Source organism: Nerophis ophidion, linkage group LG10 (assembly GCF_033978795.1).
Source record: "Nerophis ophidion isolate RoL-2023_Sa linkage group LG10, RoL_Noph_v1.0, whole genome shotgun sequence".
NCBI lineage: Eukaryota > Metazoa > Chordata > Actinopteri > Syngnathiformes > Syngnathidae > Nerophis > Nerophis ophidion.
This window is the reverse complement of record NC_084620.1, coordinates 70,682,366-70,695,921: the sequence shown is the minus strand read 5'-3', so window position 1 is coordinate 70,695,921 and position 13,556 is coordinate 70,682,366. Positions and strand designations below refer to the sequence as shown.

Below are 13,556 nucleotides of genomic sequence, written 5' to 3'. Positions count from 1 at the left end.
CCTATTTGGGTCCCATATCAAACTTAAGAAGGTCGGTGACTTGACTATAAAAGTGGGTGACATTGTTATCACCAGGAAGGATGAGATCACCTACCTAGGTTCCATTCTAGAGACCAATTTTTCCTGTGATAAAATGGCAACCAAGGTGATCAAAAAGGTCAACCAAAGAACGAGATTCCTCTACAGAATCTCCTCTCTGGTCAACAAAAGCACCTTCGGGAACTCTCATTCAACCCTTCTTCGATTACGCTTGCACCTCCTGGTACCCCAGCACCTCCAAAACCCTCAAATCTAGACTCCAAACATCCCAGAATAAGCTAGTCCGGTTACTTTTAGACCTCCACCCCAGATCACACCTCACTCCAACCCACTTCTCCAAAGTGGGCTGGCTCAGGGTGGAGGACAGAGTCAAACAACTTGCACTGAGCCTGGTCTATAAAATCCGCTACACCTCCTTGATACCGAAGTACATGTCAAACTACTTCCTTAACGTAAATGACCGCCATAACCACAACACCAGGGGGAGCTCCACAAACCACGTTAAACCCAGATTCCCATCTAACAAAGGTCTTAACTCATTCTCTTTCTATGCCACATCAATGTGGAATGCACTCCCAACAGGTATAAAAGTAAGTGCATCTCTATATTCCTTCAAAAGTGCTCTAAAACAACACCTCCAGGCAACTTCAACCCTTTACTAACACCCTCCTCCATTCACATCCCATCTCCCTGGATTATAAACAACTCAAATGTACTTCTAATGTATATACTTGCTCTTATGCTATGTGAACTCACTATGTTCTCTGCTGGCTGTACATATCCTACTAAGTCACACCTACACTCTTTCAATGTCCACATTTCTCTGTTGATGCAATTGTTGATGACTGAAGTACTGATATCAACCAAAGCTCCTCATCCCACCCCCCGGATTGTAAATAATGTAAATAATTCAATGTATATACTCTGATGATTAACTTGTGTGATGACTGTATTATGCTGATAGTATATATTTGTACCATGAATTGATGAACGTGGACCCCGACTTAAACAAGTTGAAAAACTTATTGGGGTGTTACCATTTATCAATCAATCAATCAATCAATGTTTACTTATATAGCCCTAAATCACTAGTGTCTCAAAGGGCTGCACAAACCACAACACAAACCACTACCACATCCTCGGTAGGCCCACATAAGGGCAAGGAAAACTCACACCCAGTGGGACATCGGTGACAATGATGACTATGAGAACATGATACTGTGATACTGATGATACTGATGACTATGAGAACATATGAGAACATGATACTGTGAAAGATCAATCCATAATGGATCCAACACAGTCGCGAGAGTCCAGTCCAAAGCGGATCCAACACAGCAGCGAGAGTCCCGTTCACAGCGGAGCCAGCAGGAAACCATCCCAAGCGGAGGCTGATCAGCAGCGCAGAGATGTCCCCAGCCGATACACAGGCAAGCAATACATGGCCACCGGATCGGACCGGACTCCCTCCACAAAGGAGAGTGGGACATAGAAGAAAAAGAAAAGAAACGGCAGATCAACTGGTCTAAAAAGGGAGTCTATTTAAAGGCTAGAGTATACAAATGAGTTTTAAGGTGAGACTTAAATGCTTCTACTGAGGTAGCATCTCGAACTGTTACCGGGAGGGCATTCCAGAGTACTGGAGCCCGAAATGAAAACGCTCTATAGCCCGCAGACTTTTTTGGGGCTTTGGGAATCACTAATAAGCCGGAGTCCTTTGAAGGCAGATTTCTTGCCGGGACATATGGTACAATACAATCGGCAAGATAGGATGGAGCTAGACCGTGTAGTATTTTATACGTAAGTAGTAAAACCTTAAAGTCACATCTTAAGTGCACAGGAAGCCAGTGCAGGTGAGCCAGTATAGGTATATATGTATGTATATATGTATATAAAGGTATATACAGTATAGGTATATATGTATGTATATATGTATATAAAGGTATATACAGTATAGGTATATATGTATGTATATATGTATATAAAGGTATATACAGTACAGGTATATATGTATGTATATATGTATATAAAGGTATATACAGTACAGGTATATATGTATGTATATATGTATATAAAGGTATATACAGTATAGGTATATATGTATGTATATATGTATATAAAGGTATATACAGTATAGGTATATATGTATGTATATATGTATATAAAGGTATATACAGTACAGGCGTAATGTGATCAAACTTTCTTGTTCTTGTCAAAAGTCTAGCAGCCGCATTTTGTACCAACTGTAATCTTTTAATGCTAGACATGGGGAGACCCGAAAATAATACGTTACAGTAGTCGAGGCGAGACGTAAAGTGGTCAATTTAGTGGTCAATTGTACGGAATATGTACTGTACTGTGCAAACTACTAATAAAAGTATCAATCAATCAATCAAAGACCCGGCAGTAATTCAAGGCAGGTGCATACTATATATCCGGTGGCAATTCAAGGAAATACTGTAACCTAAAAGACGTTATTTTTGTACCAATTCCGAACTGTTTTTGTGCGTAACCGTGCGAGAATCCTTGAGATCGCATCGACGCCAGGTGAGCCGCTGGGGATGCTGGGGACAACAAATCCCGAGCAGTCGGCGTCGGCGGGTGCTTGTGTACCTTGTTGGCAAGCAGAGCAGGCAGCGAGGGGGCGGAGAGGGAAAGGCGCCTACAGTTGGACTGCTGTGTTGCCATGGCGACTGTCTTTGCATCAAAACCACGGAGGAGAGATGCTGGGATATTTTCTTTTTCTGTGTCCTCTCCTCCTTTTTTTTCCCTTCCTTTCTCCCATTGCTTCTTGATGTTTTTCTTCTCTGCTTTGTTGCCGTCTTCCTGTCTACACACACACACACACACACACACACACACACACACACACACACACACACACACACACACACACACACACACACACACACACACACACACACACTCACACACAAAATCCTGAGTTGTTTTGAGTGGAGAGAGAGAAATAAATCGCCGATTCAGACGGAATGCTGATGAAGGAAGGGGAATGTGGAGACGATTATCTGACGCCGAGGTTAAATCTCAACGCAATCAACAAAGACCTCGGGTTGCCTTTCATTTGCCGAGGAGATAATGATGAGCTTGTCAGGTCCCCCCGTGATGTGTCGCCGGATCAAATGTGCCGGCCACACGCCGCAGATAAACGCCGCGCATGGAGGACCGGCGCTGCGTGGGCGTGCAGCAATCACGCGCCGCTGTCGACACTAGAACGCCCGGTTAAGTAGGATCCTTCGCCATGGTAACAGCGCTTTTACCTCTGCCCATTTCTATGGCAACGTTGTGTAACATTCCACTGTCAACGGCGAGGAGTGGCAGGTCATTCACTCTCGCATTATCACTCGCCGAATGTCATCGCACTTTTAGAAACATAAAACCTTGAAGGCGTTTGACATCTAGTAGTTCAGGGGTCACCAACCTTTTTTGAAAACAAGAGCTACTTTTTGGGTAGCGATTGTGCAAGTTCTCCCACTTCAAATGATGACAGAGGTCTGTCATTTTCATCATAGGTACACTTCAACTGTGAGAGACAGAATGGGAAAAACAAAATCCAGGAATTCATCCATCCATCCATCTTCTTCCGCTTATCCGAGGTCGGGTCGCGGGGGCAGCAGCCTAAGCAGGGAAACCCAGACTTCCCTCTCCCCAGCCACTTCGTCAATTTACCATGAATTGATTAACGTGGACCCCGACTTAAACAAGTTGAAAAACTTATTCGGGTGTTACCATTTAGTGGTCAATTGTACGGAATATGTACTGTACTGTGCAATCTACTAATAAAAGTATCAATCAATCAATCAAAACTCTTCCAGGGGGATCCCGAGGCGTTCCCAGGCCAGCCGGGAGACATAGTCTTCCCAACGTGTCCTGGGTCTTCCCCGTGGCCTCCTACCGGTTGGACGTGCCCTAAACACCTCCCTAGGGAGGCGTTCGGGTGGCATCCTGACCAGATGCCCGAACCACCTCATCTGGCTCCTCTCCATGTGGAGGAGCAGCGGCTTTACTTTGAGTTCCTCCCGGATGGCAGAGCTTCTCACCCTATCTCTAAGGGAGAGACCCAAACTCATTTGGGCCGCTTGTACCCGTGATCTTATCCTTTCGGTCATGACCCAAATCTCATGACCATAGGTGAGGATGTGAACGTAGATCGACCGGTAAATTGAGAGCTTTGCCTTCCGGCTCAGCTCCTTCTTCACCACAACAGATCGGTACAACGTCCGCATTACTGAAGACGCCGCACCGATCCGCCTGTTGATCTCACCATCCACTCTTCCCTCACTCGTGAACAAGACTCCTAGGTACTTGAACTCCTCCACTTGGGGCAGGGTCTCCTCCCCAACCCGAACAGGAATTCACATTGTAGGAATTTTAAAGAATCTATTTGTAAATTATGGTGAAAAATAAGTATTTGGTCAACCATTCAAAGCTCTCACTGACGGAAGGAGGTTTTTGGCTCAAAATCTCACGATACATGGCCCCATTCATTCTTTCCTTAACACGGATCAATCGTCCTGTCCCCTTAGCAGAAAAACAGCCCCAAAGCATGATGTTTCCACCCCCATGCTTCACAGTAGGTATGGTGTTCTTGGGATGCAACTCAGTATTCTTCTTCCTCCAAACACCACCAGTTGAGTTTATACCAAAAAGTTCTATTTTGGTTTCATCTGACCACATGACATTCTCCCAATCCTCTATTGTATCATCCATGTGCTCTCTGGCAAACTTCAGACGGGCCTGGACATGCACTGGCTTAAGCGAGGGACATGTCTGGCACTGCAGGATTTGATTCCCTGTCAGCGTAGTGTGTTACTGATGGTAACTTTTGTTACTTTGGTCCCAGCTCTCTGCAGGTCATTCACCAGGTCACCCCGTGTGGTTTTGGGATTTTTGCTCACCTTTCTCATGATCATTTTGACCCCACGGGATGAGATCTTGCGTGGAGCCCCAGATCGAGGGAGATTATCAGTGGGTAATTGCTCCCACAGTTGATTTCTTCACACCAAGCTGCTTGCCTATTGTAGATTCACTCTTCCCAGTCTGGTGCAGGTCTACAATTCTTTTCCTGGTGTCCTTTGACAGTTCTTTGGTCTTGGCCATAGTGGAGTTTGGAATTTGACTGTTTGAGGCTGTGGACAGGTGTCTTTTATACAGATAACGAGTTCAAACAGGTGCTATTAATACAGGTAACGAGTGGAGGACAGAAGAGCTTCTTAAAGAAGAAGTTACAGGTCTGTGAGAGCCAGAGATCTTCCTTGTTTGAAGTCACCAAATACTTATTTTCCACCATAATTTACAAATAAATTCTTTAAAATTCCTACAATGTGAATTCCTGGATTTTTTTTCCCATTCTGTCTCTCACAGTTGAAGTGTACCTATGATGAAAATGACAGACCTCTGTCATCATTTGAAGTGGAAGAACTTGCACAATCGCTGGCTGACTAAATACTTTTTGCCCCACTGTGTGTGTGTGTGTATATATATATATATATATATATATATATATATATATATATATATATATATATACATATATATATATATACATATATATATATATATATATATACATATATATATATATATATATATATATATATATATATATCTTGATTGGATTATCCAGAGAATAGTGCTCGATACCGTGGTAGAGCGCAATATGTAGGTGTGGGAAAAAATCACAAGACTACTTCATCTCTACAGAACTGTTTCATGAGGGGTTCCCTCAGTCATCAATGATGAAAGCGGATACAACTTCACCCTCACCTATGAACCCACTCCAGGAAACCAACCAAAAAAGAGCAGAAAACGAAACAACATCATCTGGTACAATCCGCCATTCAGCAAAGACGTCTCAACCAACATCGGCCGCAAGTTCCTCACTCTGATTGACAAACACTTCCCCAAAGGCAACACCCTAAGAAAAATATTCAACAAGAACAACATTAAATTGAGCTACAGCTGTATGAACAACATGCAACAAATCATTTCAAACTACAACAAAGCAATTGCAAAAGGACTGCCTACCCCCAGACTAAACGACTCTGAAACCAATAAGAAATGTAACTGTCGCAAGAAACCTGATTGCCCTCTCAACGGAGGGTGCTTACAGACATCAGTCGTTTACCAAGCAAAGGTAACACGCAAGGACATTAACACATCCGACACGTACGTAGGATTAACCGAAGGAGCGTTCAAAACAAGATGGAATAATCACAACGCCTCCTTTAGAAACCAGACTTTGCGGAATTCTACAGAACTCAGCAAACACATTTGGAACCTCAAAGACAATAATGTTGAATATTCAATAACATGGCAAATTCTTGCATCCAGCACACCTTACAACAGTGGTAATAAAAGATGCAACCTATGCTTAAAAGAGAAACTGTTTATTATATATCATCCAGATCTGTCATCCCTCAACAAGCGCAGTGAAATCATTTCAACATGCCGCCACAGACGGAAACACCTCCTAGGTAACACATGAGCCAATCACCACACCCTACCCCTGCTTGTACCCACCCACTCTGTGCCCTATATAAACCATTGTATGTGAATGCTTCCATTAAAATCTCCTGATGATTGAGGGAACCCCTCATGAAACAGTTCTGTAGAGATGAAGTAGTCTTGTGATTTTTTCCCACACCTACATATATATATATATATATATATATATATATATATATATATATATATATATATATATATATATATATATATATATATATATATATATATGTATGGGTTGGATCAAAAGCATCAATTCTTAAACTGCCGTACCAGTAATGGAACGCAGAAAGAGGATTTTAATGAAATTAAATTATATTAGAAATATTTACATGGAATATGCATTTGGACACACACAAATTTATTAAACAAAAATTGACTGAATTTGTACTCAAACATATTTCCCAATGCAGAACAACACCAGAAGTTGAAGCACAAGCCGCACACCAAGAGATAAACAATGATGGCAAGTAAAGGTGAGCAAACAAAACCATTCTTGACGTGTTACTTGTCGTAAAAAAAAAGTGTGAGAGGAAGACAAAACCTGAGCTGGACTTATGTGTGGATTCAGGATTCAAACCCCGGTCACAGGGATGTCCCCCTGGTGGCTGCACTGTGCCAGGATTGCTGCTCCAGTATAATTGGCAAATGCAGCGTGCGTGCATTATCACGCCAGGAGGGTTCAAATCAGTGCGGCGCTTAATAAACTGGATTAATACGACTTCCCAAAACAGTCCCTCCCTCCTTCTCTCTCTGGCCTCATTTTGGGTAAAAGGCGGGAGGGGATGTGAGAGTAGTGGGTGGGGGGAGAAAGGGGGGTGGGGGGGGTACACCATCGGAGCAGCCTCCGCTTGGGGGAGAGAGACAGAACATGAGGTGTCTTCCGCGCACCGGATGATGAAATCCTCGGCAGGAAGACGGCGAGCCAATGGCGAGGCACGCAGCCGCCGACGCGTGCGGGGTTTCCACGGCTACCCCAAACCTTCCTTGCTTGCATTTCTTCCTCTTTCACCTCCTTTACATGCAAATTGTAACGCTGACATTTTTTTTTTTAATCACACACGGGATACAATCTGCAAAAAGCCCACTGTTGGACTGTCACCCTCCCTCGTTAAACACGCCCATTTGACGCTCGCCGTGCGGTAGAACCGCATGCAGGTTTGCCGACCTTAAAGTGCATCCGGCAGTGGAGGCTCCTCTGCCTCTTTGCTACGGTTACCCCAGGTGGGCCTTGGCAAAGGCCTAGCACCTGACTGCCCCCTAGCCAAGGATACGGTGAAGACCTCAACGGCGGAGCAGGCGGAAGACGCTAGATTTTAAGAACTACCACAACGGCCCCGATGGTGGATGAAGGTTGCAGCAGAAAAAGGTCCCCGGTCGTCTTGGACTCCATGCCACTGGACCCTGACCCGATTCTGTCAAGGATCACGTGGTGACTAGTCTGTGCACCAGTCTCCCCAACGTAAAACAAAGTCATGCAAAGGCATCCTCCATAAAGGGATACACCCCTACCACATACTTGCCAACCTTGAGACCTCCGTTATCGGGAGGAGGGGAGCATGGAAGGCGGGGGTGTGGTTGGAGGCGGGGTGTGGTTGGGGGCGTGGTTAAGAGGGGAGCAGTATATTTACAGCTAGATTTCACCAAGTCAAGTATTTCATATATATATATTAGGGCTGCGAATCTTTGGGTGTCCCATGATTCGATTCAATATCGATTCTTGAAGTCACGATTCGATAATATATCGATTTTTTTCGATTCGATTCAATTCTCGATTCAAAAACGATATTTTTCCGATTCAAAAGGATTCTGTATTCATTCAATACATAGATTTCAGCAGGATCTACCCCAGTCTGCTGACATGCTAGCAGAGTAGTAGATTTTTGTAAAAAGCTTTTATAATTGTAAAGGACAATGTTTTATCAACTGATTTAACTATGGGTTTCACGGTGGCAGAGGGGTTAGTGCGTCTGCCTCACAATACGAAGGTCCTGCAGTCCTGGGTTCAAATCCAGGCTCGGGATCTTTCTGTGTGGAGTTTGCATGTTCTCCCCGTGACTGCGTGAGTTCCCTCCGGGTACTCCGGCTTCCTCCCACTTCCAAAGACATGCACCTGGGGATAGGTTGATTGGCAACACTAAATGGTCCCTAGAGTGTGAATGTTGTCTGTTTATCTGTGTTGGCCCTGCGATGAGGTGGCGACTGGTCCAGGGTGTACCCCGCCTTCCGCCCGATTGTAGCTGAGATAGGCGCCAGCGCCCCCCGCGACCCCGAAAGGGAATAAGCGGTAGTAAATGGGTGGATGGATGGATGTTTTAACTATTAAACGAACCAAAAATATGACTTATTTTATCTTTGTGAAAACATTGGACACAGTGTGTTGTCCAGCTTATGAGATGCCATGCAAGTGTAAGCCACTGTGACACTATTGTTCTCTTTTATTATTTTTATAAATGTCTAATGATAATGTCAATGAGGGATTTTTAATCAAGGCTGAAATTATAACTAATATTGATACTGTTGTTGATAATATTCATTTTTGTTTCACTACTTTTGGTTTGTTCTGTGTGGTGTTTGTGTCTCCTCTCAATTGCTCTGTTTATTGGAGTTCTGAGTGTTGCTGGGTCAGGTTCGGTTTTGGAATTGGATTGCATTGTTACGGTATTGCTGTGTAGTGGTTAAAAAATTGATTTAAAGAAAAATTAGAATCGATTCTGAATCACACAACGTATTCGAATCGATTTTATCCCACATCCCTGAAATATACATATATATAAAGAAATATATAAATATATATATACATATATATACATAAATATATATAGCTATATATATATCAGGGTTCAATCAAACTCTAGGGGTTCGGTGGAGCCTCCACTCAAGCCACACCCAACTCATCGTGGACATAGAAACTTCTCCCTATCGGCATATTAGGCATACGACAACAGCAGAACCCAAACTGATTTGCAGGTGTGTAATTTGTTACGAGTTCATGCACTGTGTTGGTTTTGTTCTTTGAACAGGACGGCAATAAATGGGCGAGAGCAGGAACTTGGCTTCACGCTGACACCGAGGAAGTCGAGTCGACAACCGGCAGTGGTCCTCACAGACTTCGACTGTGCAGATGACATCAGTCTGCTCTCCAACAACGCGTAACAAGTACAAGAACTACTACACAGGGTAGAGCTAGAGTGTGCCAAGGTTGGCCTTAGGCTAAATGCCAAGAAAACTGAAGTCCTGACCTACAACGTTCCACCAGAACATCAACCTCTGGTAACAGCAGGAGGCACTGTGCTGAAAAAAGTTGAGGACTTCAAATACCTGGGTGCATGGGTCAACTCAACTGAGCAAGATTTAAAAGTGAGGACGGGACTTGCATGGAGGGCCCTGAACGGGATGACCAGTGTATGGAACTCCAACCTCCCCCGCCAAATCAAACTCAGCTTCTTCTACGCGACAGTTGAGTCTGTTCTCCTCTATGGCAGCGAATGCTGGACCTTGAAGCAAACCCTGGAGACTTATCTGGATGGTTGTTTCACCAAGATGCTGTGTACAGTGCATAACATCAACAAGAGTGCGCACGTAACCAACAGAATCCTCTACAAGGGAATACCAAGGGTGAGCGAGAAGTAGGTGTAAGGAGATTGAGACTAGCAGGACACTGCCAAAGACATCAGGAGCTGCCAGCCAGCAAATTGGTGCTGTGGGGACCAACATATGGGCATCGGTCAAGAGGACGCCCCACATTAACGTACGTGGACATACTCAAGAAGGATGCAGGAGCTCAGAGTACCAAGCAACTGGCCAAAGGTATGGAGAATCGGGATGACTGGAAGCAACGAGGACGATCTAGAGAGATGTTCATGCACACTTCATTTTGTGCAACAGTAAACAAATCATATAACTTTGTCTTGAATTTGAAAAACATTTAATTTTTTACTTAAGAAGGGTTCGGTGATTGCGCAAATGAAACTGGTGGGGTTCAGTACTTCCAACAAGGTTAAGAACCACTGATATATATATATATATATATATATATATATATATATATATATATATATATATATATATATATATATATATATATATATATATATATATATATAAGAAATACTTGACTTTAAGTGAATTTTATCTACATATATATTTATTTTACTATATATATGTATATATAAATAAAATAAATACTTGAATTTCAGTGTTCATTTATCTACACATATACACACACATAACACACATTCCTCGTTCTTCTGCTTCATCTCCTTGTTGTGATATCAACCAAAGCTCCTCATCCCACCCCCCGGATTGTAAATAATTCAATGTATATACTATGATGATTAACTTGTGTGATGACTGTATTATGTTGATAGTATATATTTGTACCATGAATTGATTAACGTGGACTTAAAGAAGTTGAAAAACTTATTGGGGTGTTACCATTTAGTGGTCAATTGTACGGAATATGTACTGTACTGTGCAATCTACTAATAAAAGTATCAATCAATCAATCAAAAGTGTGCACAGTTGTGCACTGCACTCTCCAACAGCCGTACATGTTATTCTCACATATGCATGGACAGTAGATGGCGGTATTGTCCTGTTTAATAGTGTCACAACATTGCTGTTTACGGCAGATACGAGTCCGAGTCCATGGTTCTCGCCCGGAAAAGGGTGGAATGCCATCTCCGGGTTGGGGAGGAGACCCTGCCCCAAGTGGAGGAGTTCAAGTACTTAGGAGTCTTGTTCACGAGTGAGGGAAGAGTGGATCATGAGATCGACAGGCGGATCGGTGCGGCGTCTTCAGTAATGCGGACGTTGTACCGATCCGTTGTGGTGAAGAAGGAGCTGAGCCGGAAGGCAAAGCTCTCAATTTACCGGTCGATCTACGTTCCCATCCTCACCTATGGTCATGAGCTTTGGGTCATGACCGAAAGGATAAGATCACGGGTACAAGCGGCCCAAATGAGTTTGGGTCTCTCCCTTAGAGATAGGGTGAGAAGCTCTGCCATCCGGGAGGAACTCAAAGTAAAGCCGCTGCTCCTCCACATGGAGAGGAGCCAGATGAGGTGGTTCGGGCATCTGGTCAGGATGCCACCCGAACGCCTCCCTAGGGAGGTGTTTAGGGCACCTCCAACCGGTAGGAGGCCACGGGGAAGACCCAGGACACGTTGGGAAGACTATGTCTCCCGGCTGGCCAGGGAACGCCTCGGGATCCCCTGGGAAGAGCTAGACGAAGTGGCTGGGGAAAGGGAAGTCTGGGTTTCCCTGCTTAGGTTGTTGCCCCCGCGACCCGACCTCAGATAAGCGGAAGAAGATGGATGGATAGATGGATGGCAGATGAACTGCTTTGAGGTAGACGAATACGTGACTGCTGTTGTTGGGTGTTGTTACCGCGCTGGGAGGACGTTAATGAAACCGCCTAATAATAAACCCACATAAGAAACCAAGAACTCGCCTTCAATCATTCTACAGTGATAACGTGATTGGGCAGACACGCTGTTTATATTGTGGGAAAGCGGACGTGAAAAGAGGCTGTCCTCACTCCGGTCCGCATGGAGCTGGAGGGAGCGTGGCATCCAGCTCCGCCTGAATTCCGGGAGATTTTCAGGAGAAAATTTGTCCCGGGAGGTTTTCGGGAGAGGCGCTGAATTTGGGGAGTCTCCAGGGGAGAAATCCGGGAGGGTTGGCAAGTATGATCCAACCAGGAGGCCCGCCAATAATAATGGCTTCATGACACACATTGAAATCCCTTCTATGTGCCGCTGTCCATGGTGCTGAATTTAGGGGCCGAAACACTGCAGCAATCGAAGCAAATGTGAACATTTAATGAAGGTGACGTGCCCCAGGCGGGCGCTCGCTGCATGTGATGGTGTGTGGGAACATGTCCGTTCATTAGGAGTGCCTGCGTGTGCATGTGCACCTGCTTCATGGGCGCACGACATCTGGCGTTTGCAAGTTGTGCCGCTCGCTCTCCTTTAATTCTGCGTTCGCTCTGTATGTGTTACAATAACGTCGACATCTACCGCCTGAAAACCATCCATCCATTCACTACCCGCTTGTCCCTTCCGGGGTGGCGGGGGGTGCTGCCGCTCTGAGGAACAAGTTCCATACGCCTCTGCATTTAGGCAAGGCGACTTTATCCGTATAGCACTTTTCATACACAAGGCAGACTCAAAGTGCTTCACAGACAACAAAGTGAAATGAAAGAAAATAAAAGCAAAATTAAAATGCTGACAATAAAAATAAAAACAATGCGGACGTTAAAAGTTAAAAGATTTAGCTAAAAGCTAAGGTGAACATAAATGTTTTCAGTCTAGCTTAAAAAGTACTCAGAGTTGGGGAAAGTCTGACATCTTCAGGAAGTTTATTCCAGCTATTTGTTGCGTTTATTTGGGCATTTCCTGATTACATACCTGCAGCTATTTCTAAGGGGAGGGGGTCATAAACCCCTGCTGCACTAGGTCATAAACATCCATCCATTGTCTACCGCTTGTCCCTTTATGGGGTCGCAGGAGGTGCTGGAGCCTATCTCAGATGCATTTGGGCGGAAGGTGGAGTACACCCTGGACAAGTCGCCCCCTCATCGCAGGGCCAACACAGACAGACAGACAGCATTCACACTCACATTCACACATGAGGGCTAATTTTAGTGTTGCCAATCAACCTTGCCTAAAAAATAATGACGGATGATTCGAAATGCATGCCAGAAACAGCCTTCATGCTCAATAATTGGTTGCAATTTTCCACGCCAACAAAGCAAGCATGCCTTGACATAAAGCACTCAAAAGTTGACGTTAAAGTACCAATGATTGTCACACTCACACACACACACACACACACACACACACACACACACACACACACACACACACACACACACACACGAGGTGTGGCAAAATTATCCTCTGCATTTGAACCATCACCCTTAATCACCTCCTGGGAGGTGAGGGGAGCAGTGAGCAGCAGCAGTGGCCACGCCCAGAAATCATTTT

The 13,556-nt window shown here is 44.3% G+C and overlaps 1 protein-coding gene across 1 annotated transcript in view; it reads right to left on the bottom strand.

Annotated features, from left to right (window-relative positions):
* Positions 1–2,224: 2,224 nt before the first annotated feature.
* LOC133559946 (hyaluronidase-2-like) overlaps positions 2,225–13,556 on the bottom strand; it is a 28,479-nt gene continuing 17,147 nt past the window's right edge. Inside the window, exon 2 of the mRNA XM_061911932.1 lies at positions 2,225–2,869. Within this exon, the coding sequence (XP_061767916.1) occupies positions 2,744–2,869 (126 nt within the window). The 3' untranslated portion in view covers positions 2,225–2,743. The remainder of the gene's footprint in view (positions 2,870–13,556) is intronic.